The 22,621-nt window shown below is 45.1% G+C and overlaps 1 protein-coding gene across 1 annotated transcript in view; it reads left to right on the top strand.

Moving 5' to 3' along the window:
• The first annotated feature begins 1,658 nt into the window (after nucleotides 1–1,658).
• Nucleotides 1,659–22,621, top strand: part of ADTRP (androgen dependent TFPI regulating protein) — a 497,819-nt gene continuing 476,856 nt past the window's right edge. The window contains exon 1 of the mRNA XM_078685788.1: nucleotides 1,659–1,811. Within this exon, the coding sequence (XP_078541914.1) occupies nucleotides 1,659–1,811 (153 nt within the window). The remainder of the gene's footprint in view (nucleotides 1,812–22,621) is intronic.

Raw genomic sequence — 22,621 nt, 5'->3', positions numbered from 1 at the left:
AATACCCACCCTTCTTGCTTTGAGAAAACAATTTAAGACCTGGCTTTTCAGAAATTAGCTATACCTCAGTGTTGTATGTTTATGACCTTGAAATTGCCAAGACACCTACGGGGATACGCGCGCTATATAACTTTCAATAACATAACATAACATAACATAGAGGTAGGAGAGCAACTTAAAGTTCGCGATGGCTAGAGCAAGAACCCTGGCTCTGGTTCAGCTCAAGGTACTGTTCGAACATGGAGCCCCAGTGTCATAGCTGCGGGGGGGGGGGGGGGGCTTTCCGGACCGGTCAGCACTGTTTTTGGGGGCAGTGGAGGTGAGCAAGTCAAGTCTGTCGACTACCACCATTCATCCCACCCCCCAAGAACAAGTCGTCCGTTGGCTGCCAGGCACCCTCCCCAGAACCTGTCTGCCGTCACCATCCCCCCGCTCTTACCTGCCCCTGGCAGCAAACTTGGGGTCTGCCCCGTGTGGCAGTAAGTTTAGCTGCGCCACTGTCGAGTCCATAACGAGCCAAGGTTTCAAATACCATCATCCTGCCGCCGTCACTCTACCTCATACACAAAGAGGTGAAAACAAAGCCTTATTTGAGGCAAATAGGGAAGACATAGAAACGCCTACTATGTGGCTGCTTAGTACAAAGTGAAACTGGTAAACCTGGAGAATTTGCAGCTTCCCCACCTAACTTGTGTGATCTTTGGCAAGTATGTAATTGCACAATCCACCTTTTTCTTCATTATCGAGGCATGAAAGCTCTTTCAAATATGTGAGTTCAGAATACCAGCTTTGCCAATACCTATTGTGTTTGAATTAATAGACTATATTAATGTTGCTTTATAATAATCTGGGCCACATAAAGGGTCCACATGATGACAACTGTCTCGCCTTTTAGCTCACTTATGGTGCTTCTGCCAGTGTGGGAACAGGATCAGGTACAGTTCAAAGTTCATGTTTAAAAACTATCACTTTAAATATGTAATTCTAAGTGCAGTGCTAAAATGTGATATTTTAATGTCAAAGCTCCCACATTTAAAAGAATTTTTAAGAGACTTTATCATATTGTAATGATTTACATGGCAAACATTTTCAGGGTTTGGCTACAGTTCAGCTCCCCCTGTTAATCTGTTGGCTCGCCCAACTCTATGGCCACATGCCTTTCCCAAGAGACATAGTGAGATTCCCCGGGTGCACATTCTCATGACATTATAATAACAGCAATATGATTTTTTGTAGTTTATTCTCCTCTTTCTGAAAGTAAGTTAAGTAGTACTGCAAGTAGAAAAGAGACACCCCCGCCATAGGGTCAATGAACAGTTCCAGCTTAGCACAAAAAATGAAACCGTTCTTTGTTCATTGTGCCTTTCATAAACTACAGACTCCAATTAATTAACACAGTTATCCCCTTGCACAGAAAGAAGTTGCATAACGTCCTTTAATCTCCATTAATCATGGCGGGCTCTTAATCACGTGAAACTTCCGGTTTCCTTGACCAATGGCAAACCTGGGAAAGGCAAACCAAAAATTAGAAGAGCAACTTTCACGCTTTTCCCTCAGTAGCGAAGAAGCTGTTGGCTGCCAAAACGCCCCCGAGGAGCAGTTCAGGAGCCCTCGGAGACAGCAGCAGCTCAAGGCCCCAGGCTCGCGCCCAACGCATCATGGCGACCACTACTCTCACCGCCTACCATTTCGTCGCCTTCCTCTGGTATTTTCTCATTACATGTTTGGTTTCGGCGCTGAAGGCAGACCACCAGCCCTCTGGAGTGTTCCTGTACGGCGGGCAGTGGAAATACCTAACTATTCTCAATGTGGTAAGCAGATTGTGCCACATATATGTCGGTCTGCCCATAGGCGCTCTAATTCACAGCGATGATAACGCATATACAACATAAGTGTCTCATGATTTCATTTACTGTAAAAGTCCTGCTTGTTTTATGTATTTCTTAAACCTCCGAAATTTCATATACATAACTCTCTCCACTTAATGTTCACCCACTTCCTTTTGTCAGCTCGACTAGCTTTTCTTCACACACCTGGGGCCCCAAGGGGCAGGGTAGTTGCGATTATACCGGTCATCGAAATAGTACGACACATTAGGCTGCAGATGAGAAATAACATATGGGAACAATGGGGCATATGTACAATGGAATGGCGCACCAGCAAACTTTACAGCACGTGCTGCCTCACTTCAACAAGCATATGCAATAGGTCTGGCATTTACAAGTTTGAGCTATTCACATTGTAAATTACCATGCCTTTTATTCATGTGTTTTTTTTAAGATACAAAAAAGGCACTGTCATTTACAATGCCAATAGCTTAAACAGCGCCTGTCCTATAAAGAGGAAAAAAGTGTTAGGAGCAGGCAGGACAAAGCCATTTGAGAAAATAGTGCTCAGAGGCTGTAATTAAAGCCTGCCGAGTAACAACACACATAACAGAGAGCGTTCTCATGGGAAGATACAGAATAAGACAAGGCGGTACTAAGGTGGGACTACTAGGCCTGGTGACCAATTAAAAATCACAGTTTACAGTGGACAATGACATGGGTGAAGCTTCAAGTCGAAACCTGAATACAATATGCCACGCAGTGTAGCGCATGCGCTGCCCAGGCTCGGCCTAAAAAGGACCTGTTCACTACTACTGATTATCATACAGTATGCTGCCACCTCCGCGCTTGTGCTGCTCAGCTCCTGATGAAGGTGGTAGCCTTCCACCACTATGAGGGTAGCACTTTGGCATCGCTACCAATGGACCTCAATCCCCCAGAGTCAAAAATATGGAGATGGTGAATGCCATTAATTCAGCAGCCATCGGCAATCCCAGAACACGGCCTATCCCTGCTGACGAGGGGTGATACCCCGAAACACGTGCCTAGGGATGGCGAAGACTGCGAAGATAGCAGAGAATCGAAAAAAGATGCATCGCGGAACACGTAACTACATTTACCATAGTCCTTAGGGGCGATACCGCTGGTGTGTGAGTAGTGTGCAACCCCACCCCCAATTGTAATGCCATTAATTCAGGATGTGACCCTGAGGGCAAAGGACACATGTGAGTTTGTCACTACTACCCAGGCCGGTGAGCCTTTCTTTTCTGATTGGGACAGGTGTGCCTACCTGTATGAGCTGCACTGGGAAAGAAGGCAGGCAAACATGGGACTACGAACTACACTGAGACATGTGGAAAAGTCTGTCAGTATTGCCTACAATAAAAAAAGAAGGCAAGCGAGTCTGCCATTGCTTGTTATATTGGGACACAAGGGCGGGTGAGGTTGTGAATAAGAGGTGCATTGAGAAAGGTAGGTGTCAATTATAGATGACACTAGGACAGAAGAGAGTCAAACCTATTACTACATGCTATCCTAATAAAGAGGTCAGGCAGTTCTGTCACTGTAGACTACAGTTCATCAAAAGCAGGGTCTCTGGAATTATGCGGCACAGTAGTGCCAAATTATGTAGCTGAAGATGGATTATGCATATTGAGAGAGTAGGTGGGTGAGTGTGTCACTTTAACACAACAGGTATATTTGCAGGGCATGACCCCTGAGGAGTATCTTTGTGCTATTGGGAAATAACATGTTTTTATTGTTACACTGCTCATTTTTTAGCCTTTGAAGGATGAATTACTGTGTTGATTCCCTGAGATTTTAGCCTGTGGCCATTAAATTAAACACAGGTCTCTGGAATGGATGCATTAGTTCACAGAGCCACGAGACACAAATAGACCACCCTCAGACAAAATGTGGGTGAGTCATTCACTACATTTAAAAGGTAGTCTGGTGAGTTTTTATATACTCAGTCGTTAGGTGGTGAATGAGTTACTGAAGACTGCACTGAGATGGTAGGCTGGCGAGTCTGCTAATATAGTAAACAATCAGACATTAGCCAGTGAGTAAATTACTATAGTCTACACTAAGACTTTAGGCTGGTGAGCCTGCCATTATAGTATATACTCAGTCATTAGGCGCTGAGTGAGTTAATGTAGATTACACTTAGACTATAGGCTGGTGAGTTTCTATACACTCAGTCATTAGGCGGTAAGTGAGTTACTGTAGACTGCATTGAGACTGTAGGCTGTTGAGTTTGGCACTGTATGTCAAACTGAGACTGAAGGCGGGTGTGTCAGTCACTAAAGACCACTGAGAGATACAGGTGAGTGTCAGTGTAGGTCTCAGCGAAAGTAGGTGGCCGAGCATGTCACTAAAGGCTACACTAGGCCAGAGGGCGATCAAGCTTGTCACTGTAGGCTTAACTGGGACACAGGACCCTCGAGCTTGTCACTGCAGGCTGCACTGGGCCACAGGGCCCTTGAGCCTGTCACTGTAGGCTGCACTCGGCCACAGGGCCCTAGAGCCTGTCACTGTAGACTGCCCTGGGCCACAGGGCTGTAGAACCTGTCACTGTAGGGTGCCCTGGGCCACAGGGCCCTAGAGCCTGTCACTATATGCTGCCCTGGGCCACAGGGCCCTAGAGCCTGTCACTATATGCTGCCCTGGGCCACAGGGCCCTAGAGCCTGTCACTGTAGGTTGCACTGGGCCACAGTGCCCTAGAGCCTGTCACTGTAGGCTGCACTCTGCCACAGGGCCGTAGAGCCTGTCACTGTAGGCTGCACTGGGCCACAGGGCTGTAGAGCCTGTCACTGTAGGCTGCACTGGGCCACAGGGCCCTTGAGCCTGTCACTGTAGGCTGCACTCGGCCACAGGGCCCTAGAGCCTGTCACTGTAGGCTGCCCTGGGCCTCAGGGCCCTAGAGCCCGTCACTGTAGACTACAGTGGGACACAAAGCAAGCATGGCCATCGCTGCCGAACAGCTCGAATGAAGGCGGCTGAGTCTGTTCCTATTGGCTACACAAGGCCTGCAGGGGGATCCGTCTGTCTCTGGATGCTCCTAGGGCACAAGGCTGGCCCCGGTCACTATCAGCTTGTAAGGTGGTACATTCAGAGCTCTCTCAGCCAGCAGCTGGACCATCCTGACACGGTTTGCTTTTCACCTTCTGAATCCCCTGCTCCCAATGCTGAGGTGTGACCAGCTAGAGTTAGTCTTTTGTTCGTCAAGGAGTGCTCCTTTCCGCAGGGAGTGTCCTCGCTGGTGACCTACGGGTGATGGCAGTTAACATGCGACCCATGTTTCCTACAGCTGCCCTAAACGTTGATCTCAGCAGCAGAAACCATACCCGCTTGAGCTATCCTAAACAGTACCTGAATGCTGTGCTGGACTTGATGGTGCAGGACTATATGTGTCCCATTTTCCTTCAGCTGACCTTAACTCTAAACCCAGCAGCAGAAACCATACCCGCTGAGCTATCCTGAACACACTGAATGCTGTCCTGGGCTTGGCAAATAACAAGAAAGACTATCTGTACATCGATCTGCATCTAGTCTGGAAGTGCAGGTAACCAACATCCACTTAATCCTTTCAAGAATGCAGCTAGAGTTTGCTTCAAAAACATAGCTGAGTTAAATTTTGACCACAAATATTAACACTGCCTCTTTTTGGCGTCATAGTTACCCAACTGTGAGTGCTGGGTACTTCGGGTTTTTACAACTATGCTCTATTTTAACAGGTCGTTTAATCCGTTAATGTATAAAAGTATTGTTTCCAAGGAAAGAACTTTACAGAGGGCTAACTTTGTGTTATATTGTATCTAAATCCCCCCAACTCCTCTGTGTCTTTACTGCTGACCACCGCTACCACAGGAGTGCCAATGAAACTCAGGCAGTCTTGACTGACATTTGCAAGATACAGCACCGCAGGCCTATGAGCAGCAAGAAGCCCAGCATGCACACTGACCATCTAGACCTGTAGAAAGGCCTGACAGAGCCGCCCGGGGCTGGAAGACACCGGATCTGCCCCTGTGGGCCGCACTGCTGCTACAGGCAGAACTATGGGCCTCATTTATGAGGCCTTGCGTCAGTTTTGCACTTCCGATGCGTCACTTTTTGTGATGACTCGGCGGCGTAAAACATGCCCCCTGTTGCGCACTATTTCCAAAGTGACGCATCTAAGCAGATGCGTCACTTTGTAAACCCCTGCGCTACATTATACCTGTGTTAGGTATAATGTATGCTGGGGGGGGCGTTCCCCCGCAAAAAGCCTCGTAGAAGTGACGCAGTGAAATCTATGAGATTTCACTGCGTCACTTCTAGGACGCCGTTGCGTCAAAATCTTGTGCCTGCCTCACAGCAGGCGTAAGACTGACGCAGACCCCTTCACATGGAGCTTGCCCCATGTGACAGGACGCATTGCTGGAGTTGCGTCACTTTTGTGACACACTCCAGCAATGCGTCACTTTTGCACTTACACATACGTCAGAAATACTGACGTATCTGTCACTCCTTGCGACATGATGCATCATACATTAAATATGACGCATCAGGTATGTCGCAAGGAGGGCGCACTGAGAAGTGACGCATCGCTGCTTTCACGCAGCGATGCGTCATTTATCATAAATGAGGCCCTATATCTGTAACTCCTGGCTTCAGCCGCACAGAGGACGAATAATTCATGCGTAATAATGGTTGGTACTTTGCCAGCAGGCTGGCTCCGCTGGACGCGCGCACCTCTTGGGAAATCTGTTTACCCTGCCAGAAGGTGGAAAGAAGGCGTGGATAAGGGCCAGAGGGATGTTTGAATCTGTAAAATAGGGTTGAGGAGGCAAGGGTTTTTGCAGACGGGTGGTATTACAGGGTGTCTGGATAGAAACAAGCAGTGCATCGGCACCGCCAGAGGCCTGAGCCCTCCAGACACATTCTGCTCAAAAATACCGATTTGACACAGGACCCACCCCCTGGCCCCCCAGGTGTAAAATGTGCCTGCGCTGAGCGGGCTCCCTCTCGTCAGTCCATGGGGCAGCGCCCGCAGAGACCGCACACCCAGGATCTGCTCTTAATGTCAAGAACAATGAGCCAAAGTAAAAAAAAACAAAAAAAAAAACAGAGCACGGTGTCCCTGAAGAGGGCGCCGCGCTCCTAATTAAAGTAAAAATAAATAAATAAATAAACAGAGCGCAGTGTCCCTGAAGCGGGTGCCGCGCTCAGCATGAACATACAACAAAAAAGCAGCCACTATTATCAATAAAGTAAATAGTGCTCATCCACTAGATAAAGCATGCCGTGTAACGCGCAAAGTAAAAGGTCCAGGCAATACATGGAGACAGGGTGGTATCAAGGCGGGACTCAGAAGCCTCATTATGAATCAGAAGCCAGCTTTTACCAACAACAATGACACCAGCCAATGAAAAATATGGGAGGTGAGTAAGTGAGGCTTCTACAGTATACTCGACTACAGCATGCCCCGTATGCCTCTAGGCTAGGCTCGACCTAAAAACGCAGGGATGTGCCGTCCGCTATGTTTTCCCTAGTGGTGAGGCTAAAATTAGCTGTCTAGCTCCAACACAGACACACTTACGCCACAGTGCAAGAGGGCCTGTGTTGCAGGGATGATTGTTTATGTGCAGGAAGGCGCAGTGCTCTTTACATGGCTTAACGCCTCTTTGTAAATATGGTGCCCTTTCGCACTTGGTAATGGTCTCCCTGCGGCTCTTGTAGTAAATAAATCAATCAGTGCTCTATGATCATTCCTCAGTTCAAACTGAGCCCTTCATACACATGTTCTGACATATTGTACTCCCCACCAAAGTGCTAATGCTTCCTTTTCAGTTATGGAGTACTTGCTTTCAGCACCCATGAGAGTATGTGATGCAAATGCCACAACCCGCTCAAGCCCCTTCTCCACTTGAATTAACATCTGAGCTGCATGCGCCGTTGGGCCAGTCAGCGGGAATCTACGAGGCTTAGCGTTTAATGCTCTAGTATATTCTCCCCCGGGGAGGAGCCACTTGTCCATGGCATATCCGGGATCATTGGGGTGGCCAAAGATCCCGTGGTTGATAGCCTCAAGTTGGGACGCCCAGTAGTATTTCCGTAGGTCGGTTAGGCTTATTCCCCCGTCGTACCAGTTGAGAGTTAACTTTGAAAACGCTATGCGGGACCTGCCGTCCCAGAGAAGCTGTCTCTGGAGACACTCAATTTCTCTGAAATAGGATGCAGGGACCGGATCCATTGTATTTTGGAGTGCATATAAGAACCAAGGCAAAGCCATCATTTTAAAAAGAACCGCCCTACCCAGCATGGATAGGGGAAGGGCTCTCCAATGTGTGACGTCTTTATTAAGTCGCTGCAAGGGTGGGTCTAGGTTGCGGGCAAAGCGGAGATTGGAGTCCAGTGTGATGTAGATACCGAGATATTTAAAACCTTCAAGCGCAATTTGGATCGGGCAATTGCCTGGAATGGCAGGCGGGTCCCCCTGAAGGAAGTAAACTACCGATTTGGACCAGTTTACCGTGAATCCGGAGTATCTCCCGAAGATTGCTAGCACGTCAAGGAGGCTAATCAAAGAAACTCTCGGGTTAGCGAGATAAAGCAGAATGTCGTCCGCATATAAATATATTTTGTCCTCCCACTCCAAGGACCTCCGCAAGCCACGTATGGAGCGGTCCTGTCTATTCCATGCCACCAGCGGGTCCTGCACCAGAGCGAACAGGAGCTGTGACAGGGGGCAACCCTGTCGTGTACCCCTGCTCAACTGGAAGTCAGGGGATTTGTGATTATTTACCACTACCCGGAACATTGGGTCAGAGTACAGAAGGCAAATCCAGCCAATAAAATCCTGACCGAATCCCAATTTACCCAGGACTGCAAATAAGTAGGGCCACTCAACCATGTCAAATGCCACAGAGGCTTTCAATGACACCAGGGCTGCTGGCTCCCGTATGGTGTGAGTTCTGCCCAGTACTCCATGCAGTCGGTACAGGTTAAGGGCTGTGTTACGATGAGGCATAAAGCCCGACTGGTCTGGGTGAACCAGGGTGGTAATGACTTTAATTAGACACGTCGCTAGTAATTTTGCAAGGACTTTGGGCTCCACATTCAGTATTGATATTGGCCTGTAAGATGCGCAGCTGGTTCTGACTTTGCCTTCCTTATATATGACCACTATGTTTGCTACTCGTTGGTCATACGGGAGCATTCCCTTCTCCTTACTCTCCACTAACATAGAACGGAAGTAGGGGGCGAGTTTATTAGACCTCAGTTTATACAGTTAAACAGGGATACCATTGGTCCCTTTTGCTTTTCCGGAAAGCACTCCTCTAATGGCCTGTGCCACCTTATCATCCATCAGAGGGGATTCCAAGTAGTCCCTGTGTTCACCCGAGAGCATGGGTAATTTGATATCTCTAATTATCTCGCTATTGTCTTCTTCAGTGAATCTGCCGGTCATACTGTATACTGTCCGATAATATTCTGCAAACGTGTCTGCTATGGCCTGTGGTTCAGAAATAGTGCAGGAATCTTGCCCCTGCACCTCGGGCACTAGTTCCGATGCCCACTCCCATCTGTCAAGCCATGCTATCAGCTTCCATGCCTTGTCTCCATGTTCGTAGATTCTACCTTGAACCTCTCTACTTTGCGCCCTGGCTCTGTCCCTGGCTATGCTGTGGAACTCATCTTGCCTCAACCGCAGGAGGTGAAGGCCCTCAGGGGTTACCGCTTGGGCTATTTCCTCTTCCAATTTTAACATGTCTTCCTCTGTTCTCTCAAGTTCAGCTTGTCGTTCCCTTTTTTTCCCTGCAATCAGGGAAAGCGTCTCTCCCCGGATAACCGTTTTGTAGGCTTCCCATAAGGTCTGTGCAGAATCAACCGTATTTTCATTTTCTTGAAAGTAACTATCGGTGGCTTTCGCAATGTTCTTCTGTGTGGTTGGATCTTTCAAGTACCACGGATTTATGGGGTCTACTCTACCAATATTAACGTGGTCCAATTCCATCCTCAGCCACAAAGGGGAGTGATCTGAAATGCCCCGCTCCTGATGACGTACCTCACGGAGAGCATGTGCCTGCGCTGCAGGGATAAGGATATAGTCTATGCGCGACAAACTGTGATGTGCACTAGATACATGTGTGTATTGTGTTCTGCCTGGGTTGTGTGTCCGCAAGCCATCCACCAGTCCCATTGTGTCTAAAAAGTAAGGTAGCCATCTTTGTGCGGGTCTAATAGCACGAGGCGGATGTCGGTCCAGGTCCCCGGTGATCACCGCATTAAAGTCTCCAACTAGCATCAGAAGCCCCAGTGGAAATGTAAAGAAAATCAAACTCAGGTCTTTGAAAGTTTCCATCTGTAGGCCAGGCGGGACATATATTGAGACAAACGTACCCGTCTTCCCTTCCCATAGGCCTGAGACCCCAATATACCTACCACGTTTGTCTGACCACGTGGCCTGTATTATGAGAGGAAATTAGTTTTTGATCAGAATGCCCACCCCACGTGACCCAGTTGTGAATCCCGCATGTGCCACTAGTTTATACCCTCCCCTATGCAGGGCCATGCACTTGTTTCCAATTAGGTGTGTTTCTTGTAGAAGGATCACATCTGGGGCGTGTCTCTTGATGTACTGGTTGACCACACCTCGCTTTAGTTTATCTCCTAACCCATTCACATTCCAACTGAGGACGCTGACCCCCGATCCCTGTCTACCGCTCGTCATTAAGTCTTTGTGAAAGTCTCTTTGTCACTGCTTGCTCCTTTGATGGTGTTGAAGCATTCAAAACTATAAACAATTCAAATGCAAAATTGAAAAGCAAATCAAAAGAAAGTTAACAAATAATACACTCCCCTCCAAACAACCCCCTCCCTGCACCCCTGCTCGCGGTGTCCGCCCATCACAAAACTGGCAGAGTGCCTGTCGCCCTACACACTAAATACTAAAAAAAAATTAACTAAATGTAGTAGAGAGGAGGAAGGCCAACACTCCCGCCCTCCAGCCCGAGCCTGTTTCAATACAAATCAATGTCCCTCTTTAGATCGTGTTAAATGCAACAACAGTGCGGTCACATGGTAAGAGTTTACGTCTAACCGCAAGGCCAATGACTCCTGTACCTGGCCATTTCCGTGCAGTACGCTATCATAATAGCTGGATCTCATTCCTGCTCTCGTGCTTCCTGCTCTCCACCTCGGTCACGCATCCCAAAGTCACTGGGGGGCCGACTATCCAGCCAGTCTTATGCCACTTCAGGATTATCGAAAAACCATGCTCTCCACTCAGCCTCCACTCGCAGACGCGCTGGGAACATCATGGCGTATTTAAGTCCTTTGTCCCTAAGTTTCTTCTTGACGGCGAGGAAGTTCCTGCTTGTATCTGTACCAGTTGCGTAAAGTCGGGAAAGAAAGAGAGAGTTGCATTCTCATAGCGCAGGGGGGGCACCATTCTGGCCGCTTGCAGGATAGCATTTCTGTCTCTAAAATTCAGGACCCATGCAATCATCGGGCGCAGGGGTGCGCTGGGCTTCGGTCTTCCGCCAGGGACCCTATGAGCACATTCAATGGTGAAAAATTTTCCCAGACCCTTGGGCTTGAGATGTGTTAAGATAAGTTCTTCCACGAACAGATCGGGGGCTGGCCCTTCCGATTTTTCGGGCACTCCTAGGATACGAATGTTGTTGCACCTAGATCTCCCTTAGTAGTCGTCCAACTTTCGTTCGGCCGTTTCGCAGAAAGATTTAAGGTCCCGCACTTCCTGCTGGAGCTGCGACACATCATCCGTAAGACTGGTTGTTTTTATGTCCAGGGACTTGATTTTTTCATTGACCTTGGTAAGATCCGCTCGGATGAGATTAACCTCTCTGGAAACAGTGTCCAGCTTATGTTCCAGGGACTCTATTTTGTGGCCTAAGGAAGACTTGACCCCATCTATGGCAGACATAATATCATGTAAGGTCAGTTCTGGTGCAGAGCCTACGGTGTCTCCCCCCACTGTTCTCGGCCCGACCGGCGACTTCCGGTCCGGGTCACCCACGTCTCTTCGCTTCCGCCGCGGCAGGTAATTCATTGCAGGCGCTACTGCTGTGCACAGGCCCAACCATGCGGGGCACCTATCTCCGGTGTTCGGCGAGGTCGGGAGTCCGCGTTCTCATCGGGGGGCACCACTACCTGCTTTCTCGCGATTGCCGATCTGTAGGGGGCAGGATGGGCATCCGGATAGTGGGCTCAGGGGATGGTATTGGCGGTGCCGAGGGTTCACGCAGCCATCTTGGCCCGACTCTTGGCTCCTCCCCTATTTAGCCCTTTAAAAGTCTTTTAGAGTTTTGTTCAGTTTTAAAAAAATGTCCCAACTGCCCTGAACATGTCTTCCCTTACATTGGCACAACTACCTAAAAAGCCAGATTCCTACAACCCTGTTGTCTTTTGTTTTTTCTACTCTGTTTTTTGTAACACATTCACATTCCTTCCATCATTTAAATCAAATATATTCTGACCTTCGCTGAGCTCCTTGATCTATCAAGATGTGCTTTCAATACTTCTTGCAATACAAGTACCTTTTCCAAAGATGCATCCTTTAACCCTAATAACTTTTTTTGTATTTCATATTATTCATTCTAATAATCAGTTAGTCTCCAATTATTTTTACTTATAAATCCTTAAATGTTCATGAAGCTGCAAAAGGTATTAATACAGCAACAATCTCCTTGATAGATTCTCCTGCTAACTGGGTATGAAAGAAATATTTGTGTCTTTCCACCACAATATTTAGTTTCCTCTCAAAATTCTCTTCCAAAGCTTTAATGGCATTAGTATATTCATTCTCAGTTGTTTCATCATCAGATCCATCTTCTGCTTTAATACCCCCTTTTCATAAACGAGCATTGTTAAGGTTTACAGAACTTCTTACCTTCCACTCCTAAACTATGGGTTAACATTGCTAGCTTCCTTTATGCTACAGACACATCCCTCAACGTTTTTTAGATATGTCACAACAAACTACCTCCAGTCCTCCCAAGCCATAACAGGAAGTCCTGGCTCCTGTCAGAACACTGAAGGAGTGGGTACTGCCTGCACAGCCATTCTATGACAAACACAATAAACTAAATCAAATAAAGTAGTCGCCGTAGTCCTTTGATTACAAAATAAAAGTAGTCACCGATGTCCAAACTTCCAGCAGCCTCCAATCACTACTCAGCTGCTTTACTACTATTCAACTCTGAACCAGTTAGAACACCTCAGTAGCTCTTCAATAGTCTTCCTTCTATGTTTTGCTTTTCCCCTCACACATTTTGTCCTCTCTCACTATTGACCGCTCTTAACTATGCTTCTCCTATTCAATTCAATTTATTTAAATATGATTTTGGAACTCCTTGGAGATCCACATTTTACATAGAAACAGGCAAAATATGATAAAATAAAACCACATATAAACGTCTTATATTAGCAAAGAATATGCAAATTATCATACCGTTCATCTAATACAGTTCTAAAAAACATTTAAAAAAATTAAAGATTCTGTTACAGAAAATTTCGTTTGGGGGACTAAAAGTAGCATCTATCAGAGATCTTGCAGATAAAATACCAAACTGAACACATACGGGCTTTACCCAGCGACGGCGGTGGGCCATTAAAGCTGGACAAACTAGCAGGACATGTAAAGAATCTTGAACTGAGGCATTGCAGAAGTTGCATACATTGGATACGCCGTACCATTTGGCCAACAACTTATTCAGGGGAAGGAGATCCTGCCTAAGAAGCAGCCAAAAGCGGCGCAAACCATGGGGAATGTTCCAGGAGACATAAGGTTGCATTTGTCTAAATAAACAAGAATCAACCGCTTGCGTAACCCCCTTCTTTTGCACAATCAAGTTGCGATCCCTTTCGTAGCTCAGCTTCCATGTAGCTTGTTTTAATGTTAATTTTAATTGGTGCATAGTAAGGTCTAAAAGAGTGGCTTCCTCTAAGTCCAACAGTGTAATGGCCTTCCTGTAATTCTTTATAAGGATCGAGTATTCTTTTAGGGGGCCCATCAACTCTTTTGTAATTAGGGATCTTAGAGTGGCTGGCTTCCCTTTGATCAGACAGATAACCCAGCGAATGACTCCTGCTAGGCCCTGTGCCCAGCTACTTTTTAGACCGAATTCTAAACGAAGAGCTGCTGCACTACAACTATTATTGACCGAAGTTAAGCTTCTCAAGAGGATGCCCTCGATAGTGTCCAAAAAACCCCATTCGACTAAGTCGATTAATTCTACACCGTAAAGCAGAGTTGGGGGGACTTTTGCCCGAAAGGCCTCCAACAGGTAGCCAAAGTGTCTTTTGCCGGTTGATTTATACAATGTTCTTAAACCATTTCCCTGTGATTTTTGCCTTGCGGGAGCTGTTTTCTATGTGGGGTTTGTTACTCAAGTTGCTATTAACAACCTTGCCCAGGAATACATATGCTTTTACTCTTTCTAATTTTTGGCCTCCCAGTTCCCAGCTAATGTGTTCCAACTTCAGTTTTTTTCGCCCCTCCATACACATTACCTTGCTTTTGGAGATATTTATTTTCAGGAAATGCTCTTCGGAGAAAGTGTATAATGAGTGCAGACGATTATTAAGGCCTTTTGGGGTAAGGTCTAAAATAAGTATGTCGTCCGCATACATTAGACAAGAGATATATCTATCTCCCAGCCATGGCGCAATTCCTTCACACGCAGATATGGTAAAGGGGAGATCACTAACGTAAAGGGAAAATAAGAGGGGAGCTAAAAGACAGCCCTGTTTAAGGCCATTCGCCGATGGAATGAGCTGGGATAGACCCCTTTCTCCCCCCAAAAGCACTTTGCACCACGTGTTATTGTGCAAATCCTGTACCAAACATAAGAGTCTATGAGGCATTCCCAAGGCATAAAGCTTTCTCCACAATACTTGTCGGTCGACCTTATCAAAGGCCGTGGAGAAATCTATGAATGCCGCATAGACTCTCCCCTTTCTGGCTCCAATATATTTGTCGGTTATTACCTGGAGGGCGGTTAAGTTGTCCATGGTCCCATGGTTTTTCCTAAAACCTGTCTGCTCAAGTGGGAGAATATTAGAAAACTCCACCCAATCGTTTATTCGTTTAAGCAGACATCTTGTAAAAACTTTGCCGATTGCATCCAACAATGCAATCTGGCGGTAGTTCTGAGGGGATAGGCGATCTCCCTTTTTAAACAATGGGACCAGGATACTTCCCTTACAGGAGGGTAAGACCATACCACTTAGTAAACAAATATTGAAAATTGGGCAAAGTAGCGTGCTCCATTTAGCCCTATTCTGTTTTAGTACGTTAATGGGCAATTCATCTGGGCCCATAGCTCCTGAACGCCTCATTTCTCCGATAGCTAAGTCTATGTCCTTTTCTGTAAATGACTCCAAAGGCAAACTCATTTTGATTGGCCATACTTGAGAGGTCACCGTATTGTTGCTTGCATAAAGGTTAGAGACAAAATCCCTCCATATTTGTTCCCCAATAGGGATGGGTAGAGGGCTAGTTCTCAGTCCGCAACCCTCACCTACAGGGGCCAAAATTGCCTCATTTCCCCATTAATAGCAGCTTCTCTTATTTTTACCCAGATGACATCCTCTTTTTCTTTACGTAATGTGGCTAAAAGCCTTCTCCTTTTCCTTTTTAGCATTGTAATTTGTTGTGCTGTAACACCTGATCTATTTAAATATTGGGCCCTTACTAATTTATTAATTTCTATGTTGAGCAGCCTCAGAGGGCTAGGGAATATACCAGTGGACTTTTTCTTATTAAGCTTTTTTGCCCCTGTTATCACTGACTTCAAGAACAGGGAGAAATTTTCAATTTCAGAACCATAACAGGAAGGAAGCTCCGATATTGCTACATCGAGCATTGCTTCCAAATTTCGATGTGCCCTTGCATTCCAGTAGCACCTTCCTGATTTGGTACCAAAGTTTGTTTGATCACTGTTCAGAGACCACTGGTCACATTTAGAAGACTTTACATTCATTGAAATAGAGAGGATTCTATGATCACTTAGCGATGTATCAATAACATTGATGTCCTTCAACAACTTAAATGATTGGGTCCCCAGTATTACATAATCAAGAATTGATTCTCCTTGGTAGGATTTGTGCGTGAAATTAGCCGGGCAGTCTGAGGGGAGTCTCCCATTTGCAATAATCCCGTCCATTTCTGCCAATTCGTTTAGTAATAGTTTGCCACGTTTGTTTGTTTTTATATTTTCAGGGAACGTTGCCCGAGGGATATGGAGGGTTTCTTCTCTGATTTTATCGCAGAATAAGTTTATGCTAGAGTTGGAGATCTTACAGTTTAAGTCCCCAACGATAATTATAGCCGTCCTTGGATCTTCCTCCCTGATACTCTGAATATGCAGGAAGACCTTTTTTAGAATTGTGTTAAAACCGACTTCCGGAGGTATATAAGCATTTATCAGGGCCAGACAATTGCCAGCTTTAGGATTACCAGGCCCAGATAAAGTTACTACCTGAAAGAGGTTATTCGGGTCCATAAAATGCTCATAGTTCCAATTTATTCGGTTTGATAAGAGGCAGGCTATCCCCCCCGCTGGCATGTCCTTTTTTATTTGAAGTGGCGCTACCTTCCAATACATAATAGTCTTTCCCTATTTGGATTTTGTCGGGGCACCATGTCTCCTGGAGGCATATTATATTTGCCCCCAGGGACAAAAGGAATGCTGTTTTTTCCGAACTATTTTTTAGGCCAGCTGCATTCCAGGATATTATAGATAGTTCTTTGCTAAAGATGCGGGTTAGATAGTTGTTTGTTCAAGGATTTTTCAGCGAGTACTCTAGGAAGCCAATTCCATTGGGTATTTTCCTCTCCACTATCAGATTGATAAGCTGGCAAGGTAGGGTTAACATAGGTTACTACACGGAAATCCCTAGACTTACATATTTTTAACTCTGAAATCTCACCCACCTTATTTGTATTACCTGTTGCTGCTTGCAGCAGAGAAAAGGGGGGCTTCTGTCTAGTTTGGAATATAGGAACATTGTTTTGTTTGGTATGCCCTAGTACCGGAATTACATCTATTCCTCTGCTCTGCAGATCTTCTGAACGTTGCAGAATTAGGTTGGCTACTAACTTAGAGTGAAACTTCACCCTGGATATCATCCCCACTTCTGATTTTAATAATAGAACCCTGTCTAGATCGGCTGTTTGTATAAGTTTCAGGTTGGCAGATTCTTGAAAATATTTAAGCAGGAGGGATCTGTTCAAGATGCACTCAGCATCAAAGAGTGGAAAGAATTCTACCCATACGGTATCTATATTTTTTTCCTTGGATTCTATTGATGAGACACCTCTTGCTGCTGTTCCCAGAAAAGGTGTTGCTAAGGGGTTAAGTAATGGAGCTATTTGACCAAGGGGGTTTTGCACTTGTCCTAAAAGTGTTAAATTTTTAGACCCAATTATATCCCTATTAGTGGTGACTTGTTGACAAAGGGTGTTTGTATCCATTGTTAGGGATGGGGGGTGGGTGGGAGTAGATAATAATATTGGAGTAGCCATTCTTTTTTATTATCTCAAACTTCCCTTTATTACTATTCTCTTCCGGGATAGCAACCACCTCTCTGTCCCCTTCTCCCTGTTGCCTCTTGAAAATAGGGAAGAGGTCATTCCCAGTTTTTAACGGGAGTTCCCCATAAACTTTAATTTCAGAATCATTAACTAAAGAACGATTTAGGGTGGGGGATGACTGGGTAGCATTTGTTTTTACATCCTCATGTATTTCATTTGGAGCATTGTTATCTACGGATGGATAATCTTTTATTCCTACCTCATCTGATGCTAAAGAGGGTAAGGATAGCTCCTTTGGGGCTGCATCCTTCTCTTTTTGAGTCCCCAGTAAGACTTTCAAAATTTGGGTCACTGTATCAAGTACACAATCAGATCCCCCCACAAATGTTTCCAGCAATTTTAAGATGGACGACAGTAAGTGTTCTAGTAAAAAAAGGGAATCAGAAAGGGGTTTGTCTGTCCCCTTATATTGTAGTGCACCTATCCCGGTCAGATTTAAGTTCGGGCTCATGGAAAAATTTGAGTGTGAGGACTTGGAAGGGGTACTGCTATAAAGATGCAAGCCGGCATGGTTTGATGTTACCGGAGTATTCTGGTCCATCTCAGCTTTGACCGGGACAGTGTCTAGATACCTTTGGCATAGGTCTTTATCTAGGATCATTGGAGACAGCCCATTGTTGAACGAAACTTTTGTTGGTGTTATATTTACTGTATGATGGGCATCATCGTGTGGAGTTATCCCTATATGCAAATCATTTTGTTCTATGCCTTTCTTTGTTTTTATAACTACCTCTGGTACAAGGTCAATATTATTTTTCATTGTGGAGAATAGAGGAGGAGAGAAGCCACCTTCGGAGGATAGTGGAGCTACTCTTGTTACCGCTGAACTATTGTCCACAATTACCTTGTTGTTTTCAGGCATCTCTCGCAAGGTATCGGGTAAAGTGTCCAAATGGATAGTTCCAGAATCCTTAATATCCTCTGCCTTCTTGTCCACCCCTGTAGCTTTATTCTTACCCCTTTCCCAGAGATTGAAAAGCTGGCAAGTGCTTTTCAAATTAGAGGCCTGACTGAGTTTATTTCGCAGAGGATTCGATCTGGTTTTTGAGCCTGATCTTCCTACCAGTATTCTCCCAGACCTTAATTTCTTTGTCATCATCTCAATTAAACAATGGAAAAAGGTTAAGAAATATGGGCGAAATTACTATTAGTACACCCAAACTAAAGTACTCGGTAGTTTTCCTGGGAACTGAATTTAATAGACAAATCCTATATCAAACAGTCTATGTCTACAGAATCAATATAAGTAAAATAAACATTCTATAACATATCTCAAATAGGTCAAAGAAGTCAAAACAATATAAAGATGACCGGATGTTAGAGGACTGGCCTAGCCTAGCCTTCCCGTGCCTCTGAGGGCCTCAGAGGGCCCGCCCTTGTCCCGGGCTTCTCCCGGGCGCTTCCCGCGCGCTCCCGCGCAGCGGTAATATGACACGTTAGATATAGGTTGGGAGTGGAGGGGGGCGTGGCCTACAGGGAGAGCGTCACCAGGTGGGTTCGGTGAAGGAAGGAAACTGCAGGGACTCTTGGGAGTTGGAGTCCTGCAGTATTCTCGCTCGCAGCCCTGTCTGCCTGATGCCCTTAGTCCAATGAAATCAGGAATCAGCAAGTCACAGCTCCGTGAAGCGGGACCCGCGAAGCGGGTCCGGCGAAAGGTAGCGCCTTACAATGCGCTAAAGGTGAGCCTCGAGACGCTTCCACAGTCCTCCAGCGTCAGGCACAAACTTCAACACCGCAAATAACAGAGGAATGGTATGCTTCTCCTATGTGCGTCCTCACCATGAGACAACAATTCTTCACACCACACCAATAAGACGTGGTCCAGCTTTCGTAGAGAAGTCACCCTCCCCTGACTCGTGATGCCGCTAGCAGTCACCGTTTCATGACGTGCACAATGCAGCTCCTGAGCATTCCACTCGCTCCCATTTTGGGCCAAAGGGGGGGCACAGCACAGACCACAAAAGCTCTATATGTGTGAAAAAGCCTGCTTTATTGAAGACAGGTGCACCTCACAAACATTTCCCTTGGCCTTTGCTGTACAAAACTAAACCTCACTATACATTTGTTCCCCTACCTTGCCTCCTAGCCCCCACCACTCAAGTTTTCCCTTTTTCCTTTCCCTGCAACTATTTATGAACCCCTACTTGGTAATTAACTGTTGACACTTTAAGCTTGTAACCTCTTACTACTTCCAAAAAACATCTACCTAACTAAGCATTTCCTATCCTAACTTCTCCTTATAGCCTCCTCCCAGAGTAATGTGTTACTAACCATAAACTTAACCTGTAAACGTATAAAAGCTAGCTATAAAATCGTTAACTGAAACCCCCTCCGGCCATGAAAGGTGTTGTATTAATCTAAATTGTTCAGAATCTTCCTTGGGTAACATTCCTATTGGTGAAATGATCAGGTCTGTCATAGGCCAATCTGTGAATGGGCCTGCCATGTGCCCTTCCTCAATTTCTTTAAACAATTTGTCCCGCACTATTGTCTTGTGTGAATTCGCTGATTTTAAATCGTCTGCCCACCTGGCGGACAGCATCCCTCATGCACTACTAGCCTAAAACCTTCTTTGAACCCGACTCTCAATAATGTGGCTTCTTCCCCATGGGGCTAGTATGCCAACCACTGCTCTGAGCATGGTTGTCTAATGGGTGTACGAGCCATTTCCCATAGTGCCTTGTGCTCCTCTACCTTCCCTGCCCCCTGCATTATGCTGTGCACCTTGGCTAAACTGCTGCCCCTGTCTGTTGTATCCTCCGCCCTAACATTACACCAATGGGTGTCTACATGCACTCTTCGAGTACTCATGCCTGAAATTGCAGTATTCCCTTGCACATGATCCTTTGTTAAAGTCCCAGCAAGCCCCCTGTGCCTTTTGCTGCAGGTACTGCCCTTCAACCTCTTATTGCTCACACAGGTTGGAAATAGGAAGTGGGGCAATATGCGTTTAAGTAGATGCCGCTGTTGCGCGCTTCTATCAGAGCAGCATATGGAAGGGAGAAAGGCAAGCTCCAAGCAACATTACATGGAGCAGATCCCAGAGAAGGATGAAGTGCTGGAAAATTCACTGTAGGATTTGCAAAGTTTAATTAAGGATGCAGACTTGGCCATCGCTAGCCTTCGGCAAAGAGGCAAAGATATGCTCATTCGGAGACATGGAAAACCGGGCTGCACACATTTTAAAGTTTACAGAAAAAATCATCTACATACTTGTCATGAGGAATATGTATTTTCGCTTATTAGTCATTTATAATGTATGTCCAGGCGCATAGTTTATTAAATTACAACATCTAGTGGACCTAGATTTTAGTACAAGCCATATATATGTATATGTACCTGTGCATACCTAATTATTGTTGTGGGTCGCCAGTATATAACGGCAACAATACTTACGTAATCACCTGTCAAGTTGCTTTCAGCAGTGGACATCATGAAATGAGTCACTCCCTACTAGTCTGAATTTCTTATATATAAATGATTGTTTTGCTTTTTGGGTGATCATTGTATTGATTCTATCTGACATTACGAAAAAAAGTCAAATAGTCTGAGCTAATCCCACCCCATATTATCAGATCCAAAATACATGTAGTTCCTGTGTGAGGTGCACGCTTTCGATCTAGTTACACCCCTCATTTCTTTAGATATCTGGTAAAGAGTTGTGAACATGATTATACATTTGTCAGTGTAAAAGATGGTTGCAACTGGCGCAAGAATGAGTATGTTTTTACATGCATTTGGTTGCCCTAGCCCATACATTGCTATACTATACCCTTTATGGCAAATTTATATTCCAAAAGCTTTGAAAAATCACTTTCAACATTGTAGGAATATGCACCTGAGTCCACTTCCTTTAGCACATTTTGTTTGCCAAAAATTAACACATTTTATTGCCAACACATCTGTAACAATACGATTTAGCGTCATAGGCCGTCAAATAGTTTCCAAGCCTTTACCAGTGGATTTACACATGATCAGCTACTGATTGGAATTTTTGACTGCTCAATTAATAATTCAGCCATGACAGTACATATTTGATCTCAGTTATAGGCTTTATGCAAAAAAAAATGTATAATCTTCATCTTGACATAGGCACTTTGTTCAGATTTATCATCCGTTTCAAGCAGAAAAAAACACATTTGATTTGAGAGCTCATTTTTAACAAGGTTGAGGTTAGTTGCATTGTGTTTTATCTGTGTGAATTGTAGATTTGGAGCAATGGTCTGTTTTGTATTGTTTCACATTGATCAAGTGATGCACTTTATGAATAATCAAGAGATGTATATGTGCCAAGTTTAATTGGCCTTTTGTGTTTTGAGGGCAGGGGTTTATGTGTAGTGCCTTTGGTATTTTACTTGCTCTGAGTTGAAAGGTCTGCCACTGTAGAACAACTTAACAGAATTGCTTTAATGCATTTTGTTTCAGCGTTGTTCTACATAATTAAAAGTGCCTTATTTCTATCTACTTTTACATTGGGCAGACTTTTAATATGTCGGTTTTCCATTTTTAGTTCGTTTGTGCCACCCATTTTTTGATGCTGTAATAATTCTTATAAAGCTAAAAGTCTATATACTATGGACTTTCTATGAAATTGTGCACCAACCAATAAAAAAAAAAAAAAAAAGAAAGAAGTAAATCAGAAGGGCAAATATGTGCAACACTCCCAATATGAAACTTCCTCACTCGTATCCAGGAGTCCCCGGGCTTTGAAGACAAACCGCATGAGAAAGAAGAAGGGTTTCATTCACAGTATTGTTGGGCTCAGGCAGGGGATTTGCCTATCCTTGAGAACATTAAGGATTTACCATTGAAGAAATGGAAGGATTTAAACAAAGTGTCAGTTCCTCGGTTCCTCAATAAATGATATCCTCTGAAAGACTTTGAAATATAAATCCCTCATAGGCCAAATGTAAATCCAATCTATGGTGTTTACCTCAGTGCTAGACTCAGAGGACTCAAACTTGCCTTTTATTGTTGATAGAAAAGTGGAGGCTACCCTTGAAATGATATTTGTGGCAGCTAATTTCTCCATTAGAGCAAACATATATGCTGCTTACGCTCCACAGGTCCTTCTCGAAGAATTGCAAGAATTGATTGACGCTTTGCAGGAGCTGGAGGCTCCCACAACACTAATTGCTAAAATGAACTCCTTGCATAGCCCTATCTGACCTGTCATGAACTATGGGTAGC

This window comes from Lissotriton helveticus, chromosome 4_1 (assembly GCF_964261635.1).
Source record: "Lissotriton helveticus chromosome 4_1, aLisHel1.1, whole genome shotgun sequence".
Classification (NCBI taxonomy): domain Eukaryota; kingdom Metazoa; phylum Chordata; class Amphibia; order Caudata; family Salamandridae; genus Lissotriton; species Lissotriton helveticus.
Note: the sequence above shows the minus strand (reverse complement) of the source record. Positions and strands in the feature narration are given on the sequence as shown.